The sequence below is a fragment of the Triturus cristatus genome, chromosome 10 (assembly GCF_964204655.1).
Source record: "Triturus cristatus chromosome 10, aTriCri1.1, whole genome shotgun sequence".
Lineage (NCBI taxonomy): Eukaryota > Metazoa > Chordata > Amphibia > Caudata > Salamandridae > Triturus > Triturus cristatus.
Window position 1 is genome coordinate 97,385,251 of NC_140593.1, and position 26,846 is coordinate 97,412,096.

The following is a 26,846-nucleotide window of genomic DNA, read 5'->3' on the forward strand; positions in this document are numbered from 1 at the left end:
ACCCCCCTACCTCATATAGGATAACATTGGGCCTAAATCTCTCTGCACCCGGCCGCCCTTGTGCCGCTGAGGGTGAACCAACTCTACCTACCCGACCCTGGGAGACCCCCGAGTCTATGCCCAGAACCTTAACTCTGCCAGTCGAGTACTTACCTTTAAACCGATAACTCAATTTTCTCCATAGGGTAACATTGACTGGCTTTTCCCGAAATTTGTGGACTTTTCAAAACTTAAAATATGCACCAAAAATCAGCCGAGTAACGAAAACACTCACCTGCTTTTAGGTGAGCTCCCAGTGCTGGATCTTGGTGCCCAGCACTGACTCTGAAAAATACTTACAACTGTGTTTACCAGTAACCCAATTTTCTCCCATAGGAAATCATAGACTGTTTTTCTGTGAAATTTCTTCTTCTAAGTGTCAATTTCTGCGCCAACTGTGCCAGGACTGAATCTAGAATCCAGTCCTGGAGTTACAAAAGTAATCCTGAAAGTAATCTACTGCAAATAACTTAAAACTTCCATTGAGCTCAATGCATCATTGTGTTTGAAATTGTGTTGCCTATCGCAACAACCTGTAACCAGCATTTACAAAAGTCAATTGCATATTGCAAAAGTATTTACCTAAAGCATCTCATTCTGAGCAAGTATATTTTAATACTTATTGTTGGTTCTAAAATAAAACATTTTTTATATAAAACATTGGCCTAGAGTTCAGTTCTTGAGTGTGTGAGACCATTTGCTGACTGAGTGTGTACAACAAATGCTTTACACTGTCCTCTGATACTGCCTTTCTGCTCGACCAAGCTACCACTTTAGAGACTAAGGTTATATCTAACTTTAACCTCTGCCAAACCTCTGGGGACTGTGGACTCTGTACACACTGTACCTATTTGGGAACAGTATATACAGAGCTACTTTCTCACAGCTTGTCATTAAGAACTCCACAGCACCATAATGGCTACACTGAAGACTGGGAAGTTTGGTATCAAACTTCTCAGCACATTAAATCCCACACTTGCATCAGTGTGGGTTTAATGTAAAATGCACAACAGAGGGCATCTTAGAAATGCCCCTGAAATTTGACCAGCTACTAGTGACCTTGCTGAGTAGCTGCTTAGGCTGCCACCACCAGACATGTTTCTGGACCCCTGGGTCGAGAGCTTGCTGCTCTCGGAGGCCTGAAACAATGCCCATCCTGGGATGAGCTGCCAAGCCTCCTTCCCCAGGATGGGCAGGGCTCACGAAGGAGAAGCTTCAAATGCATGCCGCCTTTGCGAGCCTCTCCAGACCATTTGCTGAAAGCAGCAAATGGTCCCTACTGGATCTACCCCCCACTTTGGGCAGGAGAACCGGCGGGAAAAACAAGTGAGGAAAAGAGGTGTGCCCACCTCTGCCAAATCCACCCCTCAGGTGGGGGAGGCGAAGTGAAGCACAACCTCGAGTCCCCTACCATCTTGAGGATGGGGGGAGTCAGCCAACCAGGGACAGGCTCCTGCCCCCCTCCCACTGGAGAGTGGCACGATAGGGGGTGTACCCACCCCAGGGAAGGGACCCTTTGGTCCCTGTCCTCTACCTACCTGTAACGCCCCTAAATCTAGTATTTAGGTGGCACCCTGAACCTTGCTTCCTCAGATCCAGCCTGACAACAAGAAGAAAAGAAGAAGGACCGAACAGCCGGGCAGCCAGCTAACAAGAGGAAGATGAACACTGACTTGGCCCCAGCCCTACCGGCCTGTCTGCCCTCGAACCCGCTCCTGCGAAATCCCGGTGTATCCTGCAGCCAGTAACCTCAAAAACACCGAAGGACCTGCCTGCCTTCACTTCCAAAGAATGCTTTTCCTGTGAACACCGGATTTGTTCAACTGCAACCTCTGGCATCAGCCGGAGACCGCGAATCCGCCCAACTCTGCACCCGCCGCCCACGGGTCGAGCTCGAGTGGGCTAACACCACGAGGAGGCCACCCTGGCGATCCTGAACCGAGATCCGGCGACCCCTGACCTGCCTCAAGCTTCCAGCCAACGCCTGCAGCCTTAATCCAGAAGGCCCCCCTAACCGCGACTCGGAGTTGGTAATTAGATCCGACCCCAAAAGGCACCCCTGCACCCGATGTCCCACGGCCTTTTGTGCTTAAACCAACGGTGCCTAACCAACTCCTAACTTCCCAACTTACCTCTCTAAGTGGTGTTCGCACCTAGAAGTCCTTTGTCCCCCTGCCTGCAGTGCTTTTGCAAACCGGAGGTTATCCATTGAAAACAGGGCACCTGACCTCAAAACAGCACCCTGCACCCGGCCGCCCTAGTGCCGCTGAGGGTGCACCTTTGGTGCTACTTTGTTTCCCCTTTTGCCCTGAGCTTAAGTACAGGAGCTTTGTTCCCACAACCCAGTGGCCTGCTTGCCCCCTATTACCCATTGGATACCATTGGGCCTCACTCTGCACCCGGCCGCCCTAGTGCCGCTGAGGGTGTAACTAGAGTGCATCACTGACCCTGGAGGACCCCCGAGTCTAACCCCAGAACCTTAACTCCCACAGTCGATAACAAACCTATGAACCGATAACCCGTTTTTTGCCTCCATAGGAGAACAGTGACAATTTTCTTCCAAAAAGTTTTTAAGTGTGGAGTTTTGAAATCTAAAAATATTCTTTAAAAATCGCACGAATAACCAAATCTTATTTACTTTCCTGTTTGTATTACCTGTTTGCAGGAAACGTCCCAGTGCTGAATCTAGGTATCCAGCACCGAGTAAAAAGTAACTTACCTGTAATTTACTGAAAAAACCTATTAATTTCAATGTATTGTATTTGCTAAGTATTGCAACTTACTGCATCTCCTGTAAATCAAACAAAGTACAATTGTTATTGCATTTTCAAACTCTTCTACAATCAGCAACCTATTACTGTAAAGTATTTAATTCTTACCTGTGCCAGGCTTGCTTGGTTCTAAAAATAAAACAGTATATTTTGTATACAAAAACAATTGGTCTAGAGTTGAATTCTTGAGTGTGTGAATTCATTTGCTGACTGAGTGGGAACATCAAATGCTTAACACTGTCCTCTAATACTGCCTTATTGCTCGACCACTCTACCACAAATGGAGAGTAAGGTTCTATCTAACTTTAACCTCTGCCTACCTCTGGGGTCACCTGGACTCTATACACACTATACCTCATTTTGGTGTGGTATTTTTAAAGTCAGTTTCCTACACTTGGTCCCAGCCCTACTGCCCTGTCCCCACCCTGAACCTGCAGAAGCGAAACTCTGGTGAGTCCTGCAGTCAGCAATCTCAAGAACCCCGAGGACCTGCCCTGTCATCCAAAGAAAAGACTTTGTCCCCCGTGAACACCAGATTTGTTCACCAGCAGGCTCTGCCCAAATCCGTGTGTCTGCACCACTCCGCACCAGTCACCCACGGCCCGAGTGGCCTAACACCATGAGGACGTCACCCTGGTGATTCTGACCTGAGATCTGGTGGTCTCTGATCTGTCTCCAATCTCCCAGCGAAGTCTGCAGCTTCTTTCTGGAGGATCCCCCCTGACCATGACCAGAGCTGGTTAAGAGAAACCCGACGCCTTAAGACACCCCTACACCCGAAGCTCCTCGACCTTGGGTGGCCCAGCCGACGGTGTTCCAGCATCCCCAGGAATCCCAACTTACCTCTCCAACCTGTAATCCCCTCCAGAAGATATTCATCCCGAGCCTGCAGTCTTTGATGAAACCGGAGAATCCCCATTGAAATCAACAGGGCACCCGACGCCAAACCAGGAGATGCACTTTTTGTGCTAAACAGGATCCCCCTTTGCCCTGAGCCTAACACTAGGCGCTTTCCTCTCACAACCCATTGGCCTGCTCGTAGCTGCCACCAACCAGAGGTCCCCTAACCTCCAATGGAAAACATTGGGCCTCAGCACTCTGCACCCGGCTGCCCTAATGCCGCTGAGGGTTTAACAAGAGTGCATCCTGGACCCTGGGGGAACCATTGTTTTAACCCCAGACATTCAACCCCAAAGACTGATTACTCACCTGGTAACCATTAACTTAATTTCTCTCACCCCATTGACTAGTTTTCTGTGAAAAATGTGGAGTTGATTAGTATTGAAACCTGAAATTGTGCAAAATTGATTATACTTACCTTTTCTCTAGGAAGTGTCCCAGTGCGATATCTAGGCATATCACACTGAGTAGAAAAACTTAAAAAGTAATCTAAAATATAACAAAAGTAATCTGTACAGTAATTTCAATACCTTGACTTACCTGCATTTCAAACAGCTGCATTTGAACTTGCATTCACTTGTAAACACTGCATAATATTCTGCAAAGCATGTATTTCACTTACCTGTGCCAGGCTTGGCTAGGTTCTAGAAATAAAATAACAGACCAATTTTGATTGAATAAAAATATTATTGTATTCAGTCTTTAAGTGTGTTACATCATTTGCTGACTGTGTACAACAAATCCTTAACACTACCCTCTGATAAAGCCTTACTGCTCGCCCACATTACCACAAATAGAGAGTAAGGTGCCATCTACTTTTACCTCTGCTTACCTTTGTAGTTCCACTGGACTCTACACACTAGACCTTTGGTATTCTATATACAGAGCCAGCTTCCTACAGTGAGAATGTCAGATTTCAGTTCAGCCGAGGGTAGCAGCAATCCCAACAAATCCGTAGCCTTGTGAATTACAGCATGGTAGGAGGTGATAAACCTTAAGAGACACCACTTCCCACTCAGGGGGGGGGTTGGGGGGGGGGTATCCAAACCACTGGCCTCTTTCAGGCCTTCAAAATCAGGGTCAAAATCCACAATTTCTACTTCATGGAGTCCCTTCATGCTCTTCCAAAAGCCTCTGAGCCTCCCTACAAAATCTTACTCTGTATTGGTGGTGCCAGCGGCGGCGCTGGTGACTTCGGAGCCAGCGCCGCAGGAACATCCAAGAGCCCATGTAATGGAGCCGGTTGAGGATGGACGGCGCCGGGGATTATTCATCCTCAGGGCCACGGTCACCTTGAACAGGCAACGGCAGTCTCAGCATCGGCAGTCTTCGCGTCAGTGGAGGCCAATTCACCGGAGTCATGGGCATAAAGGGCATGAAAGGTGCCTTCGGAAAATGAGGAGGAAATCCTCCAAGGGAATAAGTAACTGGACCCATGGGGCCCACAGGCTCACCAGATGGAGTTGCAGCCCTATGAAAAATGCTGAAGAAAGCATTCACGAAGTGAGTCGAATCCGAGCCCAGAGTCGGGAACTCTGGATCCGGGTTAAAGGGCTCTGGAGCAGTACAAGGCGGCACCAAATCTGGCTCCGGCTATAGCGTTGGGGTTCTCTGCACCGGACTGGAGGCAAAATTGCAGGCTTTGGTGACGGTAGAGGGATAACAGACCATGGTAGAGTAACAGCCCTCAGTACAGAAGACACTCCCGGGGAAGGTGTTGGAGATACCTCATCTACTGCGACATTTAGGATTTTGAGACACCAACTTCGGAGACGCATCCTTTGCCTGCACGGTGGGAACCATGACGCCGCTTCTTAGAAGACCTTGAAGGGTGAGGAGTCAGTGACTTCGACCGAGTCCGAGACCTCCGACAATCCCTCTTCTGCTTCTTAAACAACTTGGCCTCCCTCACCTTCGGATTCATCTGTTTACATGATGAACATGTCCCAACGTCGTGATCTGAAGACAAGCACAAAGACAATCTTCATGTGGGTCGGTGATGGACATCTGACCTCCGCATTACCTGCACGGTTTGAAACCCGACATCTTAGGAGGCGATATCTTCAGAAGCTACCAACGCTGCAGTGACAGAACCAAAACAATCTACCGGAAATGGAGAGCCTGGAAAAAAACGTTACGCGTCGACTGCGCAGAAATAAGGAACAGACGTCAGCACGACGTCGAGGTCTTCTTATCACTCAGATGACGTTACGCGGAGTCATGTGAGGAGCTGTTCCATTGTGACCTCTTCGTCGACGCGGGAGAGCTAAGGAGGAACGTTTACGTGGAATGCTACACATTGGGATCATTCAAAAGGTGAGGAATCTACAGGCAGATGCATTCAGAAACAGGAAGTGCAAATTAGAAGCAGATACTTTAAGTGCAAGTCATAAATAATAATGATTGCATCACTGAGAACATGGGTGTGAAGTCTTTATCACACAGGAAGTTACAACAGAGGTAAGTACCACACAGGCCACTTTTGGCGCATTACACAGCTGTAGTTTACCAAGCAGGTAAGTATTTCTTTTAATTACGTCATTTAAAATAATGAGGGTAAAAGGGCGAGTAAAGGATAAAGAGTGGGAAGGATAAGGGAGGGAAGAGGTAGAGAGAGGCAATAGGTTTATAGGAGGGTTTAGGGGAGGATAAAGGTAAACCGAGATTAGGTGTTTAAAAAAAAAAAAAAAGGTGGTGATTTGGGGCAGGTTATCTCACCATAAGAGAAAAGGGGAGAGAGGGTGGTCACCCTCCCCTCAACCCCCCAAAAAAGTTGGGTTTGGGGTTATCCCCCAAAACAGAATATATGTATTAATACACAACAAACAGAAAAGAGAAGTGCATTTATATCCGTATTAAGACCAGCATAATTACTAACCTTTTGGTGTTACAGTCCTCTTTGGCGTGCCAAAGTCCAACTCTGTATCAGAGAGCACAAAAGAATCTTCAGTCTTTTTTGGCTTTGGTGGCCTCTTAGGCTTTGGTGTTCCATCCGACGGCGTTTTCACTGTTTGTTAAGAGGGGAAAACACATTTATTAGCAACAATTGGTTTTCAAACATCAAATGCATCACAGAACTTGAAAATCCAAGGTATTTAACTGAGATGTGTAGAAGCTGGCTCTGTATATACTATACCTAAGTGAGATATAGTGTGCACAGAACCTAAAAGGTAGGCAGAGGTGAAAGTAGATTGCCCCTTTGTGAGAAAGTGCCATCTTTCTTGCATGGTATGCCCCCACTTTTTGCTGAATTGCTGAATGTACTTTGACTGAGTGTGCCCTGGACTCCTGCCAATCAGGTGCCCAGGGCCTATGTTCCTACCCTAAACAAAAACCTCAAAACCAAATTGGCAAACCCTGGCCACATGTCAGCCCCTGGTAAGTGGTACCCTAGGTACCCAGGGCCGTGTGACCAGGGAAGGCCTCTAAGGGCTGCAGCACTCATTGTGCCTCCCTTAGAGGCCCTGTACCCTAACACACACACACTGCCCTGGCAGGCTGAGTGTCTGGGTACAAGACATAACAGAAAGACGACATGGAACACATCCCTGTGTGCTATGCCCACAACCTACACTGCCCTGGCATACATCAGCCACCCCTCTAGCTGGATGCCCTATGCCAGTGGTGTGGGCACAGAGGCAGGAACCCTGTGCCCCTACAGTACCCAGGTCCATTCCTGGGCCCTGTAAGTGCAGTGCTGCCATTTAAGAGTACATGGTGCTGGGAGCTTGTCAAACACGAACTCCACAGCACCATAATGGCAGCACTGAAGACTGAGAAGTTTGGTATGAAACTGCTCAGCACATTAAATACACACTGATGCCAGTGTGGGATTTAATGTACCAAGCACCACAGAGGGTATCTTAGAGAGGCCCCCTAAAACCTAACCTACAATCCACGTCTATTCTGAGGCTGCCTAGGCTGCCACACAGCAGACATGTTGCTGGACCCCTGGATAGGAGAGACCCTGCTCTCCTGGGTCTGCAACAATGCACATCCTGGGCGAGGTGCTAAATCTCCTCCCCCAGGATGGGCAGGGGGAAGCTTCAAAGGCATGCCGCCTCTGTGAGCTTCCCCAGGCCACTGCAACCCCCCACTCTGGCGGGAAGCTTGTCCGGAAACCCCAAATAAGGACAGGGGATGTGCCAGCCTGCCAATCCCACCCCTAAGGTGGGGGAGGCGAGGTGAAGCACATCCCCGGGCTCTCGCCATCTTGACGATGGGGAGCCCTGCCCAGTCAGGATTAGGCTACTGCCACAGGAGAGAGGCAGGATAGGGGGTGTACCCACCCCAGGACAGGGACCCATTGGTCCCTGCCCTTTACCTACCTGTAACGCCCCTAAATCTAGTACTTAGGGGCATCATGAACCTTCCTTCCTCAGATTCCAGATTCCCACAAAGCAAAGAGCAAGAAGAAAGAAGACCTGCTGTGCAGCTGCAAAGAAGAGGAAGACACCAACTGCTTTGGCCCCAGCCCTACCGGCCTGTTGACCCTCGAACCTGCTCCTGCTCCAACTCGGCATCTCTTGTGGCCAGCAACCTCACAAACCCCGGAGGACCTGGCTACCTTTTGACTAAGCCCCTGGGACTCCCATGAGTAGAGGCTTTACTCAAAACCTACCTCTAATCCCTGGCAGCAGCCAGGAACCTCGAACCCAGCACACTCGCACCAGCCAAGCCTGGCCTGTGCCGGAGTGACCCCACGGCGACAGTGACCCCGAGTCCGGCACCCACGGACCTCCCTTGACACTCCTGAAGAAGCCTGCAGCCTCAGAACAAGGTGCCCCCCCAACCGCGATCAACAGAGGGTAAGATTTCCCGACACCAAAAGGCACCCCTGCACCCGGCGAGCCGCTGTGCCCAATCCCGGGGTACCTACCTATCATCCAACTACCCAACTTACCTCTCGAAGTGGTGGTGGCACCTGAAGAATCTTCGTCCCCGAGCTTTTAGTCTTTTTCTAAACCGGAGATTTCCCATTGAAATCAATTGAGCGCCCGAAGGCTCAAAAGCACCCTGCACCCAGCCGCCCGAGTGGCCCTGGCAGTGCAATCTCTACACCTATCTACTTCCCCACTTGCCCTGAGTAAGTGACCAAGAGCCCAGCTCCCACAGCCGCGTGGCCTGCTAGTCAGCAGCCACCAACCAAGGCCCCCCTACCTCTCATAGGATAACATTGGGCCCAACTCTCTCTGCACCCGGCCGCCCTTGTGCCGCTGAGGGTGAACCAACTGTACCTACCTGACCCTGGGAGACCCCTGAGTCTATGCCTAGAACCTTAACTCTGCCAGTCGAGTACTTATCTTTAAACCGATAACTCAATTTTCTTCATAGGGTAACATTGACTGGCTTTTCCCTGAAATTTCTTCTAAGTGTGGACTTTTCAAATCTTAAAATATTCACCAAAAATCAGCCGAGTAACGAAAATGAAAATACTCACCTGCTATTAGGTGAGCTCCCAGTGCTGGTTCTTGGTGCCCAGCACTGACTCTGAAAAATACTTACAACTGTACTTACCCGTAACCCAATTTTTTCCCATAGGAAACCATTGACTGTTTTTTCTGTGAAATTTCTTCTAAGTGTCAATTTCTGCAAACTTTAAATATTCTTTAAAAATCGCATAACTTCTGAAAACGTAATTGCTTACCTGTTTTGGATAAAGGTCCCAGTACTGAGTCTAGGTACCCAGTACTGGATTACAAAAGTAACGAGAACATACTATACCTGCAACTTGAATTTTCTTCCATAGGGAATCATTGACTGTTTTCTATGAAATATTTTCGAAGTGTCATCTTTTAAAATAGCAAAATATTGTCTAAAAATCATCACAGTAATTAAGTCGACTTTTATCACTTGATTCTAAGTACTGACCCAGGACTGAATCTAGGAGCCAGTCCTGGAATTCCAAAAGTAATCCTAAAAGTAATCTGTTGTAAATAACTTGAAACTTCCATTGAACTCAATGCATTATTGAGTTTAAAACTGTATTGCCTATTGCCACCACTTGTAATTTTCTACAAAAGTCAATTGCATATTGCAAAAGTATTTATATAAAGCATCTCATTCTGAGAAAGTATATTTTAATACCTATTGTTGGTTCTAAAATAAAACGAGCGTATCTTTTTTATATATAAACCATTGGCCTAGAGTTCAGTTATTGAGTGTGTGAGACCATTTGCTGGCTGAGTGTGAGCAACAAATGCTTTACACTGTCCTCTGATACTGCCTTTCTGCTCGACCAAGCTACCACTTTAGAGAGTAAGGTTATATCTAACTTTAGCCTCTGCCAAACCTCTGTGGACTTTGTACACCCTGTACCTATTTGGCAACAGTATATAAAGAGCCCCTTTCTCACACCCTTACTCTCTAATTGTGGAAGTGTGGTCGAAAAGTAAGGCCGTATCAGAGGGCAGTGTTAAGCATTTGTGGAACACAATCAGCAAATGATATTACACACTCAAAGACTGAACTTCAGACCAATTGGTTTTGAATACAAATATTCTTTTAGTTATTTTATTTTCTAGAACCAAGCAAGCCTGGCACAGGTAAGCATTAAATACTTTTCAGTAATAAGTTACTAGATATAGAACAGTTTGAAAATGCAATAGGAATTGTACTTAGTTTGATTTACAGGGGATGCAATAGGTTGCAACACGTAGCAAATGCAGTACTTTGAAATGAATAGGCTTTTTCAGTAACTTACAAGTAAGTTACTTTTTACGTTACTCTTCTAACTCAGTGCTGGATACCTGGATTCAAAACTGGGACATTTCCTGGAAACAGGTAAGTAAATAAGTTTTGGTTATTTGCGCAATTTTTAAAGAATATATTTTTAGATTTCAAACCTTTTGGAAGAAAATTGTCAATGTTATCCTATTGAGGAAAAACAAGTTAACGGTTCACAGGTAAGTAATCGACTTTGGGAGTTAAGGTTCTGGAGTTATAGATCTTCACAATCGTCGGTGTAGACTTCTTTATTTTTCAACAAGATGAGGGATACACACAGCAACACCCACAGCCAACACGCTTCACCCGAATGGGCTTCCTCAGGGCTAAAGTCAACAAGACGCACGATAAATCATGGACTGGTTTCCGTTCCTCTATCCTCCAAATTACTCTTTTCTCCATGAATATTCATCCCGATTTTACGGCAAGTGAGTCATCTCATCGGTAAATAGATAATTGTGGAAAGAGCTCAGAAGGGCACAATCGAAGAAAGTCGAGATCACGCTGTCGTTTAAGGGTAGAAAAACGCCGAACTGAAGAGATATCAGTTCCTTCCAAAGTTGCGTACGTAGACTCAGGGGTCCCCCAGGGTCAGTGATGCACTATTGTAGCACCCTCAGCAGCACTAGGACGGCCGGGTGCAGAGTTCTGTGGCCCAATGTTATCCAATAGGGGATAGGGGGCCTCCGGTTGGCGGCTGCTGGCAAGCGGGCTACTGGGTTGTGGGAGCAAAGCTCCTAGGGTTAAGGTCAGGGCAAATGGGGAAACAAAGTAGCACAAAAAGGTGCACCCTCAGGGGCACTGGGACGGCCAGGTGCAGAGTGCTGCTTCAACGTCGGGTGCCCTGTTTTCTATGGAGAACCTCCGGTTTGCAAAAGCACTGCAGGCAGGGAGACAAAGGACTTCTGGATGCGACCACCACTTGAATAGGTAAGTTAAGGTTTGGTTAGGCACCGGCGGTTGGGGCACACAAGGCCGTGGGGCGTCGGGTGCAGGGGTGCCTTTTGGGGTCGGATCTTGTTACCAGCTCCTGGTTGCGGTTAGGGGGGCCTTCTGGATTTAGGCTGCAGGCGTCGGCTGGAGGCAGGTCAAGGGTCGTCAGATGTTGGATCAGGATCGCCGGGGTGACCTCCTCGTGGTGTTTTTCCACTCTAGCTCGGGCTGGGTTCTGTGGGTGCAGAGTGGGCTGGATTCGTGGTCTCTGGCTGGTGCCAGAAGCTGCAGTTTGAACAAATCCAGTGTTCAAGGGAGATGCAGTCTTTAGAAGTGAAGGCAGGCAGGTCCTCCGGGTTTCTAAAGGTTGCTGGCTGCAGGACACACTGGAATTTCGCAGGAGCAGGTTCGAGGGGGAGACAGGCCGGTAGGGCTGGGGCCAAGTCAGTGAGCGTCTGTGAGAAAGTGCCTTCTTTTCTGCATGGTATGCCCCCCTTTTTGCTGAATTGCTGATGTTCTTTGACTGAGTGTGCCGTGGGCTCCTGCTAATCAGGTACCCAGGGCCTATGTTCCTTCCCTAAAACTGCATTGAAGCCTAAACCCAATTGGCTTCTCTGGCCACATGTCAGCCCCTGGTAAATGGTACCACAGGTACCCAGGGCACTGTGACCAGAGAAGGCCTCTAAAGGCTGCAGCACTTATTGTGCCACCCTTAGAGGCCCTGTACCCTGACTCCCACACACTGCCTTTGCAGGCTGCGTCTCTTGGTGCAGAACAAAGTGAAGAGTCGACATGGCACACATCCCTGTGTGGGTTTTCAGACAGCCTTACAGTGAACAGCAAAGTAAAAGTGTGATGAAATTTGGAAAACAGTTAATAAACGTGGAGTTTTTAACAAAAGAAAATTGAATCAGTTCTTTCAAGCTGTGCAACTGGATAGGCAGTAACGTTATTGCTGCCATGTTTGATGGAACTTATATACGTGTTTCAAGGCGAGCCACGTCTCCAGTCTGCACGCAAACGGAATAGAATTAACTCTTAAACAAGTAAAACCGTGATGAACATCTGTGTGCATCTGCTACTCTTCTGTGTTTGATGTAACACATCCCTGTGTGCCATCACCACAAACCACTGCCCTGGCATACATCACTCACCCCTCTCGCTGGGTGCCCTATGTCAGTGGTAAGGTTACAGGTGCATAAGCCCTGTACCCCTACAGTGCCCAAGTCCATTCCTGGGCACTGTAAGTGCAGTGCTGCCATTAAGAGTATATGGTGCTGGGAACTCCACAGCACCATAATGGCTACACTGAAGACAGCACATTAAACCCACACTGATGCAAGTGTGGGATTTAATATAAAATGCACAACAGAGGGCATCTTAGAAATGCCCCCTGAAATTTGACCAACTACTAGTGACCTGGCTGAGTGGCTGCTTAGGCTGCTACCACCAGACATGTTTATGGACCCCTGGGTTGAGAGCTTGCTGCTCTCGGAGGCCTGAAACAATGCCCATCCTGGGACGAGCTGCCAAGCCTCCTCCCCAGGATGGGCAGGGCTCACGAAGGAGAAGCTTCAAAGGCATGCCACCTTTGTGAGCCTCTCCAGACCATTTGCTGCTTTCAGCAACTAGTCCCCACTGGTTCCACCCCCCACTTTGGGCGGGAAAAACGAGCGAGGAAAAGAGGTGTGCCCACCTCTGCTAAACCCACCCCTCAGGTGGGGGAGGCGCAGTGAAGCACAACCTCGAGTCCCCGGCCATCTTGAGGATGGGGGGGACTCAGCCAATCAGGGACAGGCTCCTGCAGCCTCCCACTGGAGAGTGGCAGAATAGGGAGTGAGCCCACCCCAGGAAAGGGACCCATTGGTCCCTGCCCTTTACCTACCTGTAAAGCATCTAAATTTAGTATTTAGAGTGCACCCTGAACCTTCCTTCCTCAGATCCAGCCTACCTACAAGAAGAAAAGAAGGGTGAAGAGCCGTGCAGAGCTAACAAGATGACGACGCCCACTGACTTGGCCCCAGACCTACAGGCCTGTCTCCCCTCGAACCTGCTCTTGCGAAATCCCGGTGTGTCCAGCAGCCAGCAACCTCACAAACCCTGGAGGACCTGACTGCCTTCACTTCCCAGACTGTTTCTCCCATGAACACCAAACGTGTTTAAACCGCAGCTTCTGGTGCCAGCCAGAGAGCGCAAATCCAGCCCACTCTGCACCCACCGAACCCGGCCCGAACTCGAGTGGAAAAACACCACGAAGAGGTCCCCCCGGCGATCGTGACCCGAGATGTGGCGACCCCTGACCTGCATCAAGCCTCCAGACGACGCCTGCAGCCTGTTTCCAGAGGACCCCCCTACAGCGACCAGAGGGGTAAGAAAATGACGACCTCAAAAAGCACCCCTGCACCCGATGCCCCACGGCCTTGTGTGCCAAAACCAACAGTGCCTAACCAACCCACGACATCCCAACTTACCCCTCGAAGTGGTAGTCTCACCCAGAAGATCCTCTTCCCCGAGCCTGCAGTGTTTTTGTCCCGGAGGTTCTCCATTGAAAACAACAGGGCACCCGACCTCAAAACAGCACCCTGCACTCGGCCGATCTAGTGCCGCTGAGGGTGCACGTTTGGTGCTGCTTTGGTCCCCAACTTGCCCTGAGCTTAACCCTAGGAGCTTTGCTCCCACAACCCAGTGGCCTGCTTGCCAGCAGCCACCAACCGGAGGCCCCCTACCCCCCATTGGATAACATTGGGCCTCAACACTCTGCACCCGGCCACCCTAGTGTCACTGAGGGTGCACCAACAGTGCATCACTGACCCTGGGAGACCCCAGAGTCTAACCCCAGAACCTTAACTCCCACAGGCGATTACTTATCTGTGAATCGTTAACCTGTTTCCCTTCCATAGGATAACATTGACACTTTTTCTCCAAAACGTTTCGAAGTGTGACATTTTGAAACCTAAAAATATTCTTTAAAAATCGCACAAATAACCAAAACGTGTTTACGCACCTGTTTGCAGGAAATGTTCCAGTGCTGAATCTAGGTATCCAGCACTGAGTTTGAAAATTAACGTGAAAAGTAACTTACCTGCAATTTACTGTTGAAGTACATTCATTTCAATGTACTGCTCCAAAAAGATTCTAAGTGTTGAGTTTTGAAAACTGAAAATATTCTTTAAAAATCATGCGAATAACCAAAACGTAATTACTTACCTGTTTCTAGGAAATGTCCCAGTGCTGAATCTAGGTATCCAGCACTGAGTTAGAAAAGCAACGTAAAAAGTAACTTACCTGCAAGTTACTGAAAAAGTCTATTCACTCCAATGTACTGTATTTGCTAAGTGTTGCAACCTACTGCATTCCCTGTAAATCAAATAAAGTATAATTTCTATTGCATTTTCAAACTGTTGTATATCCAGTAATTTATTACTGAAAAGTATTTAATGCTCACCTGTGCCAGGCTTGCTTGGTTCTAAAAATAAAACAGAATATATTTTTATACAAACACAATTGGCCTAGAGTTCAGTTATTGAGTGTGTGAATTTATTTGCTGACTGAGTTTGTACATCCAATGCTTAACACTGTCCTCTGATACTGCCTTACTGCTCGACCAAGCTACCACTATTAGAGAGTAAGGTTCTATCTAACTTTAACCTCTGCCTAGACTCTGGGGTCACTTGGACTCTATACACACTATAACTCATTTTGATAGTATGTATAGAGCCAGTTTCCTACATATGTTACCCTCCAGTGGGAGGGGGCATAAGCCTTACTCTGGTGGGCTGGGCGCCCCCCCTTCTCATTCTCACTTGTTTTTCCAGCTGTTTCTTCCGCCCAAAATTAGTGTCGGAACCAGTGGGGCTCATTTGCCGGGAGCAGCAAATGACTGGGTCAGCTTACATAGGCAGCAAGCCTATGAAGCTTTCCCTTCGTGGACCCTGCCAATCCTGAGGGAAGGAGACTTGGCACCTCGACCCAGGATGTGCATTGTTTCAGGAACCCAAGAGCGGTAAGCTCAACCCCAGGGGTCCAGAAACATGTCTGGTGGTGGCAGCTGGTGAACAGCCACTTAGTCAGGACACTAGAATCTGGTAGTATTTCTCGGAGTGCAATTTTTAGGTCTCGCCTGAGCCAGCACATTCGCTGGTCTGTGAGACATTTAGTGTGTGGGCTTTTAAAAGTCCTACCACAGCTTTTTGGGTGGCATAGACCATGCGGTTACGCACACAATGACCAGCAGAGGCGCCATCTGGCTTTCTTCTCTCGTCATGGGGCGCGCACATCGCACACCACTCACTGCAGCTGCTTTCACTTTCGCGCATTGAATTTGCATCCCTCAGGGGCACCCTCGCAGCCAATGCTTGTTGAAATTGCATCCCTACCCCAGCAGCCTCATCTCGACTCAGTGCCCCTCTGGAACTTGCCTGTGGAATAGTTTTTGACTGCCGTGACCTCATAAAGATTACCCAGTATTGGTAACAGTTTCCGTTCATGTTTTTTTTCCTGCCCTTTAATTTGGCCGCGCTTGTGTTTCAGTGCTTGTTGTTGCTGACAGCATTCACACTGCTTCTGCCAGTAGCGGCCCATGTCCTCTTGCCCCTTCCTCTCCTGCACCTCCATGTCAGCGGTGAGCATTTCTTGGAAGCAGAGAAAGCTTCAGTTTGTGATTTTGTTCTGCCGGGAAGCCTCCCTGGAAATTGGTGTGAACTTCCATTCTCGATCGTGGCTGTTGTGAGCTTCAGTGAAGTCTCGGACCCGACTGGATTTGGGTGAGACATGCCGATAGTAAACCAAATGCCACAATACGATAGTAAACGATATGCCACATAACCAGACGTGCTGCTAAAGATGGCCTGGTCACTGCAAACACTGGTTCGGCTCGCAGAGCGTACGGAAGCCATAAAACATGTTGGGTATACAAAGCTCATTAGACCCCCCCCACCTTACTGAAACTTTCCCAGCAATATGGTGGTTAAATAAGCAAAGCTTGTGTAATTTTCACTGGGATTCGGCTCCTCTACATATCGCGCAATGCGTTTTAAGAAAACATATTTGGCATTCTGTTTTATTTTTCCCATTTGCAAAATTAAACGTTTTACACTTTGCCCAATAATTTTTTTTTTCCTCAAACCTTAGAGTGCAAAACTATGTTTACCCTAAATTTTATATAAGGGTCCAGATTTAATGCCTTAATAGTTGCTGCCATCTGGCTTTCCTCTCGGCCTTTAGCCGTCGCTCTCCCTCAGAGCCTCCTCTCCACCCCCTCCCCTGCTGCTCTTTATCACAAGTTCTTGATCTACCCTTACACCAAAGACATATGAAGCCCTTCATAAGGCGCACCCCGTGATATTTAAGTGCAGCCCCCCTTCACTTTAATCTGTGATATTTACTTCAGCCGAGGAACAATTTGTGAATCTGTCGTTAACTGCAATTGTTCAACTATTTCACCCCAGAGTCCCACCGACCCTCGCTCACAATGACTTTCATGCGTCAGGAGTTAATCCTTTCGAAATCCTCGAGGCTGGGGCTGCCCTGGGAAGGAAGCGGATCTAAGCTGTGGAGTTTACAGTCTTCTAAGGGCCAAACCACCAAACTTAACAAGCATTGGCATAGCCTATAGGACTCGCTTTTGGGACCTTATAAGTGTTTAGCCATGCAACACTTGATGTTGGTTAATCAAGGATATTGTGCTGGATAACTAAACACTTATAATGTCCTAAAGGCGAGACCTATCGGCTATGCATTGTGGGGCAGGTGTTTAGGTAGCGCTATTGACTTTGCCAATCAGTGATGCTGTGGTGGTGCAGTGATATGGTTGGATCCCGAGTGATGCTGTGGTGGTGCAGTGATATGGTTGGATCCCGAGTGATGCTGTGGTGGCGCAGAGTGAAGCTGTGGTGGCGCAGAGTGAAGCTGTGGTGGCGCAGAGTGATGCTGTGGTGGTGCAGTGATATGGTTGGATCCCGAGTGAAGCTGTGGTGGCGCCGAGTGAGGCTGTGGTGGCGCCGAGTGAGGCTGTGGTGGCGCCGAGTGACGCTGTGGGTGACGCTGTGGTAGCGCCGAGTGACGCTGTGGTGGCGCCGAGTGACGCTGTGATGGCGCCGAGTGACGCTGTGATGGCGCCGAGTGACGCTGTGGTGGCGCCGAGTGACGCTGAGGTGGCGCCGAGTGACGCTGAGGTGGCGCCGAGTGACGCTGAGGTGGCGCCGAGTGACGCTGAGGCGGCGCCGGGTGACGCTGAGGCGGCGCCGGGTGACGCTGCGGCGGCGCCGAGTGACGCTGCGGCGGCGCCGAGTGACGCTGCGGCGGCGCCGGCGCCGAGTAACGCTGTGGCGGCGCCGAGTGACGCTGTGGCGGCGCCGAGTGACGCTGTGGCGGCGCCGAGTGACGCTGTGGCGGCGCCGAGTGACGCTGTGGCGGCGCCGAGTGACGCTGTGGGTGACGCTGTGGTAGCGCCGAGTGACGCTGTGGTAGCGCCGAGTGACGCTGTGATGGCGCCGAGTGACGCTGTGGTGGCGCCGAGTGACGCTGAGGTGGCGCCGAGTGACGCTGAGGTGGCGCCGAGTGACGCTGAGGCGGCGCCGAGTGACGCTGCGGCGGCGCCGAGTGACGCTGCTGCGGCGCCGAGTGACGCTGCGGCGGCGCCGGCGCCGAGTAACGCTGTGGCGGCGCCGAGTGACGAGTGACGCTGTGGCGGCGCCGAGTGACGCTGTGGCGGCGCCGAGTGACGCTGTGGCGGCGCCGAGTGACGCTGTGGCGGCGCCGAGTGACGCTGTGGCGGCGCCGAGTGACGCTGTGGCGGCGCCGAGTGACGCTGTGGCGGCGCCGAGTGACGCTGTGGCGGCGCCGAGTGACGCTGTGGCGGCGCCGAGTGACGCTGTGGCGGCGCCGAGTGATGCTGTGGCGGCGCCGAGTGATGCTGTGGCGGCGCCGAGTTGCGGATTCCGAGGGACATTCCTGTTTTTTTCTTTCATCATCGGTCTCAGTAGATTTCACTTTATTCAGCACGTCCCGTTTTTAGAAAGTCGACTGAACACAGATGGAGACCAACTATGTTACGATATAGGACTATTATGCAGAGGCATTTTAGGCCGATTGCTTCAATTAACAGAGATTATACTCTATGTAAAAGACAAGTTTATGGTATCCGCCTTAGTGCTTTGCTGGCTGTTTAAAATATTGGCGAGCGAAGTCCTAATTGTGTCCTTCGGTAGATGTTATAGTCCTACTTTTAGGTCTGGGCAATGTTCTGTTTTTTGGTTTCTTAAAATTATTTTTTCTTCAGTTTTATATAGCGCGAAGTCAACCCGAAGGTATTGAGCGCTTTACACGAGCACCAGTTACATTGCACAAGTGATGGCAGGGACGCGCTCTGTGGTGGGGGAGGGGCAGAGCGAGGCGCTTGGGAGAGCAAGGCTTAATGAGCCATGAAAGCCACGTGGCAGCTGCGCGCGTGCACGCGCTCGTGAACGCAAACTTGAGGCCAGGAAAAGATTGTAGTAGCCTTTGAAAAGCCATTAACTGTCTCGCAGAGCAACGCATGCGCTGGCTCAGCGAGATCTAAAAACGGTCTCAATATGTGTCAATCATATTTTTCTTCCATGTTTGCTGTTCTTTGCTGCTGGCATACATTAAACAAAACAGAATATGCATAATACCTTTATGTCTTTAACAGATTCTTTCCAACTGTTATCTCACGATAGAGAGAGATCCTGGTTTGTTCCTGTTTCCTCAATGGGCCTTTTGAATGATTTTATGGAAGTGATTTGCTGTTCTATTGCATTTCTACAGCCATTCAAACTTTTTGCAAAAGGGCATTTTCCTATTGTTACTACTACATTTCCCCGTCCAGAGCATCTATTCCTTTGGTGTAGATATTTTTAAAATTCTACAACACTTCATCATACGGGTCGTTGTTGATAGCATGCACTTCTTGTAGCTATCTCTGGAATTTTTCTTCCATTCCAAAGGCGATGTCTCAGAGACCACAGTCGTCTTCAAAACAGGTAAAAATGTAGACCAGAAAAACAAGCATTGGCATAGCCAATAGCTCTCGCCTTTGGGACCTTTAAGTGTTTAGTTATGAAGCACAATATCATTGGTACAACAGCATCAACTGTTGCATGGCTAAACATTTATAAGGTCCCAAAGGCGAGACCTATTGGCTATGCCAATGCTTGTTATTAAATCCCACACTGACATCAGTGTGGGTTTACTTTGAGAAGTTTGATATCGAACTTCCCAGTTTTCAGAAAAACCATTATAGAGCTGGGGAGTTCATAATGACAAACACACAGACCATATACTCTTTAGGGCTGTACTGCACTAACAATGCCCAAGAACAGACTTAAGCAAACACAAGTAGATGAAGGACGGAGCATTGAAACTTTTCAGACTCTCACCCCCAGTCACAGATGTGGGTTGAATCCATCATCGTTCTTTAGCTCACGTCACAACCCCAGTTCAGACACAGCTATATGCAAATAGGTCTTGACCCTGTGCATCATGGGAACAGCCCAGACTGAACTCCCAAGCCAGGTCTTCCCTGGACCGGAAACAAGCATCCTGAACTGGTTTCGGGGTAACACCCCTCATCAGCCAGGCTAGCTTGAATCCAGTGGCAACGTGAGAAAGTGACCCACGTCTGGAAATACCCTGCCAACTTGGGGCGAACAAAGCAAACACAAGGAGATGGATGGAACTCTGAAACTTTTCAGGCACTCACCCCCAGTCACAGATCTGGGTTCAATTCATCATCGTTCTTTAGCTCACTTCACCACCCCAGTTCAGTCACAGCTATATGCAAATCAGTCTTGACCCTGTGCCTCATGGGAACAGTCCAGATCGAACTGCCAAGCCAGGTCTTTCTTGGACCAGAAGCAAGCATCCTGGGAGCGGTTTCGGGGTAACACCCCTCATCAGCCAGGCTAGCTTGAATCCAGTGGCAAAGTGAGCAAGGGACCCCACGTCTGGGCATACCATGCCAACTTAGGACACTAGAATCAGGTCGTTTTACAGGGGGCATCACTAAGATGCCCTCTGAGTGCTTTTTTCATTAAATCCCACACTGGCATCAGTGTGGGTTTAATGGGCGGAGAAGTTGATATCAAACTTCCCAGTGTTCAGTAAAGCTATTATGGAGCTGTGGCGATCACAAACTCCCAGACCATATACTCTTTATGGCTGTACTGCACTTACAATGCCGAAGAAGAGACTCGGGCACTGTAGGGGTACAGGACTCATGCCACTGTGCCCTAACCAATGGTTTAGAGCACCCTGCAAGAGGGGTGGCTTACCTACCTATACCAGAGGTAGTGGCTGTAGGCATGGCACACAGGGATGTGCGCCATTTGTCGACTCCACTTTTCTCTGCACCAAAACATCCAGCCTGCAATGGCAATGTGTGTGTGTTAGGGTACAGGGCCTCAAAGGGTAGCACAATATTTGCTGCAGCCCTCAGTCACAGGGCCCTTGGTAGCCATGGTACCTTGTACGAGGGATATGCATGTGGCCAGGAAGGTGCCAATTTGGGAGTACGTGCCAATTTCGGAGTAAAGAGTACAGTTTAGGGAAAGAACATAGGCCCTGGGTACCTGGTTGGCAGGAACCCAGAGCACACTCAGTGCATCAACATTGGGCAAAAAGTGGGGTGGGGGTGCAACCATGCACTTTCCTACAATAGCAACATGCTTTGTCAACCTTAGCAGGAAACTATATTTTTTCTTGGTGTTTTTTTCTCGTACTGAACAAGGTAGCATCAGCCCTGTAACTCAAGTACGATAGTGCATGATAAATTACACTGCAGCTTAATTATTGACAAACCTACTCCATGGACAGTTGTGTGGAAAATAGCAAAAGAAATATGCTACTTACCAGTATGCATCTGTTCTTGGAATGTAGAGCTGCAGAGTTGTACACTTAGCATAGATCGCCATCTGGTGTTGGGCCCGGATGTTTGCAGTTTTTTTGTTCTTTGGACAGTCTTTGGAAGTCACGAGTTTGGTGACTCCTCCTTCGGTCCGTACTGCGCATGGGCTTCGGCTCCATCCTCAGATTGTTTTTCGCCAACAGGGAAATGATGGAGCGTAGTAATAACAGTGAGAAACCCATGTGTGTTATATCTAAATAAGATGTACTGGAACGGATACAGGTAGCCGGGGAGGCGGGTGGGCGTGTACAACTCTGCAGCTCTACATGCCAAGAACAGATGCATACTGGTAAGTAGCATATTCCGTTCGAGGCATATGAGCTGCAGATTGTACACTTAGCATAGATTATATAGCAGTACCCAACCTTAGCGGCGACCACCGGTATCCGTTGCAGTGGTTTGAAAAAGTGTCTTTAGTACAGCCTGGCCCACCCTAGCTTGCTGCTTGGAGTGCACATCTACACAGTAATGTTTTGTGAAGGTGTGCGGTGTTGACCATGTGGCTGCTTTGCAGATGTCATCTAAGGGTATGTTCCCTAGAAAAGCCATAGAAGCCCCTAACTTTCTTGTAGAGTGGGCTTTAGGCGGAACAGATAATGTTCTTTTTGCCTTTTGATAGCAAATTTGTATGCACTTTACAATCCACCTAGCTATCCCTGATTTAGAGATGGGGTTGCCTTTATGTGGTGGAGAGAAGGAAACGAACAATTGTTTAGTCTTCCTGAAGGGTTGCGTTCTTTGTATGTAGTACAGCAAAGCCCTTTTAACATCGAGTGTGTGTAAGGCCCTCTCTGCAACAGATTGAGGTTGCGAGAAGAAGACAGGTAAGTCTACCGATTGATTGAGATGGAAGGGGGAAATGACCTTGGGCAGAAACTTCGGATTTGTGCGAAGTATGACCTTGCTGTGATGTATTTGTAGGAAGGGTTCCTGTATAGTGAACGCTTGTATTTCACCAACCCTTCTAAGGGAAGTGATAGCTACGAGAAAAGCTGTTTTCCAGGTGAGAAACTGTAGCTCACATTTATGCATTGGTTCGAAGGGCGGACCCATTAGCCGTGTAAGAACTAAATTTAGATTCCATACAGGGGAAGGTGGTGCCCTGGGAGGAATTACTCGTTTAAGGCCTTCCATAAAGGCTTTAATAGCGGGCACTCTGAACAGTGATAAGTGCTGTCTGTTTTGTAGATAAGCAGCGATCGTTGCTAGGTGTAGGCGTATGGATGAATATGCCAGGTTACACCTGTGAAGATGGAGCAGATAGCATATGATGTGCTGTATGGATGCATCTAAAGGGTTGATTGTATTGTTATGGCAGTAAATTACAAATCTTTTCCACTTTGCGGCATAGCATGCTCTAGTGGTAGGACGTCTGGCTTCCATGATGATGTTCATACAATCAGGGGGAAGGTTAAGGTATCCAAATTCTAAGACTTCAGGAGCCAGATCGCAAGGTTGAGCTGAGCTGGGTCCGGGTGCCTGATTTCTCCATGGTTCTGGGTTAGGAGGCATGGAGATAGGTGCAGTTTTTGATGTGGTACCACTGATAGTTGTAGTAGTGTGGTGTACCACGGCTGCCTGGCCCACGTCGGAGCTACTAGAATGAGTGTGAGGGAGTGTTGTTGTAGCTTCCTTACCACTAATGGAATTAGTGGGAGAGGTGGAAAGGCGTATGCAAATCTGCCTGACCAGTTCATCCATATCGCATTGCCCTTGGACAATGGGTGTGGGTATCTGGCGGCGAAGCTTGGGCATTTTTTGTTTTCGTGGGTGGCGAAGAGGTCTATCTGAGGATGCCCCCACTGTTGGAAGAATGGGTGAAGAACTTGTGGATGCAGTTCCCATTCGTGTAGTTGTTGCGTTTGTCTGCTGAGCAGATCTGCCATGGTGTTTTGTACGCCTGGAACGTGCTGTGCCAGGAGAAAGATGTTTTGGGGAATTGCCCATCTCCATATGCTCTGGGCTAAGCGGGAGAGCTGGGGAGAGTGTGTGCCCCCCTGTTTTTGGATATAATACATTGCAGTCATGTTGTCTGTGCGAATGAGGACTGCTTTGCCCGAAATCTGTTTTTGGAAGGATTTTAGGGCTAGAAAGATCGCCAAGAGCTCCAGATGGTTGATGTAGAGCGATTTTTGCTGTGGCGTCCATAGACCTTGCATTGTGAGGTGTAGGAGGTGCGCTCCCCAGCCAGAGAGCGATGCGTCCGCTGTTAGAATCACCTGAGGAACCGGGTCCAGGAACGGCCGCCCTTTGGAAAGGTTTGTGGTGTTCCACCACTGCAGAGAGTGATGTGTGCGGCCGTCCACCAACACCAGATCCGTCAGCTGACCCTGGGCCTGGTTCCACTGTTGTGCTAGGCACTCTTGAAGTGGACGCATGTGGAGTCTTGCATGGGGCACTATGAAAATGCAAGACGCCATCATTCCTATGAGCTTCATAAACACTCTTGCTGGAAGAGAGTGTTGAGGAAGGAATGTTTTGCGTAAGGCTTGAATGCTTGTGATTCTGTCTGAGTTTGGATAGGCAATACCCTTGGAGGTGTCTATAGTGGCCCCGAGATATTGCTTTGTGTGAGACGGTATGAGGTGGGACTTTTGGTAGTTCACCGTGAAGCCTAGCTGGTGGAGCAGTTGGATGGTGCTGTTTGTATGTTGCACACATTGGTGGTAGGACGCGGCTTTTATCAGCCAGTCGTCTAAGTAAGGGAAGACGTGAATATGTTGACGTCTGAGGTGTGCTGCCACTACCGCTAGGCATTTGGTAAACACCCGTGGTGCGGTGGTAACTCCGAAGGGGAGAACCGTGAATTGGTAATGCTGCCCGTCCACCACGAACCTGAGGTACTTCCTGTGAGAGGGGTGTATTGGAATGTGAAAGTATGCGTCTTTCAGATCCAAGGTAGTGAGAAAGTCTACCTGACAGAGGAGCGGGAGGACTTGTTGTAGGGTGACCATGTGGAAATGGTCTGAATGTATGTAGGCATTTAGAGGCCGGAGGTCCAGAATGGGCCTGAGGGTCCCGTCTTTCTTTGGTATTAAGAAATATAGGGAGTAGACCCCTAGATTTTGTTGATTGACGGGGACCTGCTCTATAGCGTGTTTTTGGAGGAGGGAGAGTACCTCCTGTTTGAGCAGTGTGGAATGTTCTTGAGACATTGGACGGTGCCTTGGTGGGATATTGGGTGGGGTAGATGTTAGCTCGAGACAGTACCCTGACCGAATGATTTGGGTCACCCATTTGTCCGATGTTATGGACTCCCATGCGTGGATAAAGTTTTGTAGTCTGCCCCCGACCGGAGTGGGATGGTCTGGGGGGAGCGAAGGGAAGTCATTGTGCGGGTGGGGTGGCAGAACGGGTGGTGTTAGTTTTGCCCCTGCCCTTATTGTTGTTGCCTCTGTAACCACCCCTTTGGTTGCCCTTTGAAAAGGTATTTTGAGGATGGGACTTGTAAGAGGTAGAGGCGCTATCGGTGGAGAAGCCTCTGCCTGTGCCACGAAAGGATGAGCGTCGAAAGGAACGTTTAGAGGCTTGTGTTTGGAGTGCCCCCATAGACTTTGCTGTGTATGTGTCCTTTTTCATCTTTTCTAACGCTTCGTCTACCTTTGGCCCAAAGAGAGTTTGTTGGTCAAAAGGGTGATTGAGTATGGACGCCTGGACTTCAGGCTTGAACCCTGAGATCCTGAGCCAGGCATGACGACGAAGCAGGACACTAGTGTTTATGGCTCTAGAAGCAGTATCGGCTGCATCGAGGGCACACTTAATGGAGGTGTTTGTAATTAGTTTACCCTCCTGTATTAGGTCATGAGCCTTGCGCTTGTGTTTTTCGGGAAGGTGCTGCATAAGAGCCTCAAGTTCGTTGTAGTGTGCTCTGTCATAGCGCGCAAGTAGCGCTTGTGTATTTGCAATGCGCCACATGTTTGCAGCTTGGGAGGCGGTGCGTTTGCCAGACGCGTCTAGAAGTTTCGATTCCTTGTCTGGCGGTGGGGCTTCTCCTGAGGACTGGGAGTTAGCCCGCTTTCTAGCTGTGGAGACAACTAGGGAATCTAAGGGAGCAGGGCCCTTAATGTATGCAGGGTCTGTGGGTGCCGCCTTGTACTTTTTCTCTATTCTAGGGTTCAGTACCCTGGCCCTGACAGGGTCTTTGAACACCTCTGCAGCATGCTTGGTGACACCCTTAAGCATGGGCAAAATAGACGTGGATTTGTCCTGAATGTCAAATGTGTCCAGTAGGAAGTCGTCTTCCACTGGTTCGCTGTGCATGTCCACCCCATGGTAGTGTGCTGCTCTCTGCACTAAGTGATTAAACCCTAAGGAGTCCTCTGGAGGAGACGGCCTGGATGGGTATAGGTCGTCCTGAGGCATATCAGGTATGTCAGGGTTGTGGTAGTCTTCCCATGGGTCTGGGGTCCCCGGTGGAGTGGGGTCCATTGGGGCGTCCGCCGGGTCATAATCCGGGTACCCGTCATCCCGATCTGGGGGCGGGGTCGGGGAGTAATGAGGTAAAGGTGGCGGAGACCTGGGAGGAGGAGGGGGTGGAGGAGGTGGAGGAGGGAGTGGGGAGGGCACTCTGAGGGGAGAAGTGGCAGAGTCCTTCCGTTTGGGTGGTGGAGGAGGAGCCGGAGTGTCAAGGCGTCTTTTCTTGATAATTAAGGTCAATAGCCCAGTCTTTGGATCTTTAGATAGAGTCTTTTGCAAAGGGTCTGGTGTGAACAGAGCCAGTGGCGCCGAATCGTCCGCTGGTGCCGATGGTTTCGGAGCAGAGGGCTTCGATGGTTTGTGTGCGCCATGCTTTTTTGGAGCCTCCGGTTTTTTCGGCGTTGAAGGAGTTTTCGGCGCCGGAGCGTCGGTGCCGACAGATGTGTTTATGTTTGGTCGGCACCGAGAGTCCAGGCTTCGGCACCGGTGGCTTCGGAGTCGAGCTGGGTATCCCTTTCTTCGGTGCCGAATGGTGTTTTTCGGCACCAGGCGTCGGCTGGCTCGAGCCCGAGCTGCCGTGAGACTTCTGAGGCTTCGACACCGGGCCCGAAGGTGGGGTGATAGAAGCTGTGTGCTTGGTTTTGCCCAGGCCTGCAGGCGAGGGTGTAACCCGAGTCTCTTTGGTTTTGGGCGCGGAGGTGGGAGGGGGTACAGTACTCACGACCCGCTGCGCCGGTGTGATGTCCTCCACGTCGGAGTCGTCAGCCTCGGAAGCGCTGACGACGTCCTCCTCCTGCTGGGTGTGTAGTTGCCCCGAAGCTTCGGCGTCGTCTCCGAATATGAGCGGTGGAGCCGCGGTCGAGGAGTGCGCCATGGTGCGTCGAGCTCTTCGATCCCGGATGGTCTTTTTTGATCGAAAAGACTTACAGGCGGAGCAGTCTCTGGCCTCGTGTTCTGGAGAGAGGCAAAGGTTACACACCTGATGGAGGTCGGTGTGGGGAAATTTAGACCCACATTTTGGGCACTTTTTGAACGGAGTCCTTTCCATCGGCCGGGACCGGAGTCGAGGAGGGCCCGAAGGCCGGTGCCGATGTACGGGATGGAGAAAAGTGCCGCTTCGAGAGATGAAGAAGATGATG

The 26,846-nt window shown here is 49.5% G+C and overlaps 1 protein-coding gene across 4 annotated transcripts in view; it reads right to left on the bottom strand.

Moving 5' to 3' along the window:
• The window catches only part of TOP2B (DNA topoisomerase II beta), a 497,734-nt gene that overhangs the window by 52,220 nt on the left and 418,668 nt on the right, over positions 1 to 26,846 (bottom strand). For all 4 annotated transcript variants that reach the window (XM_085630531.1, XM_085630530.1, XM_085630533.1 and 1 more), the window contains exon 34: positions 6,589 to 6,717. In XM_085630531.1, coding sequence (XP_085486657.1) covers positions 6,589 to 6,717 — 129 coding nt within the window. The remainder of the gene's footprint in view (positions 1 to 6,588; positions 6,718 to 26,846) is intronic.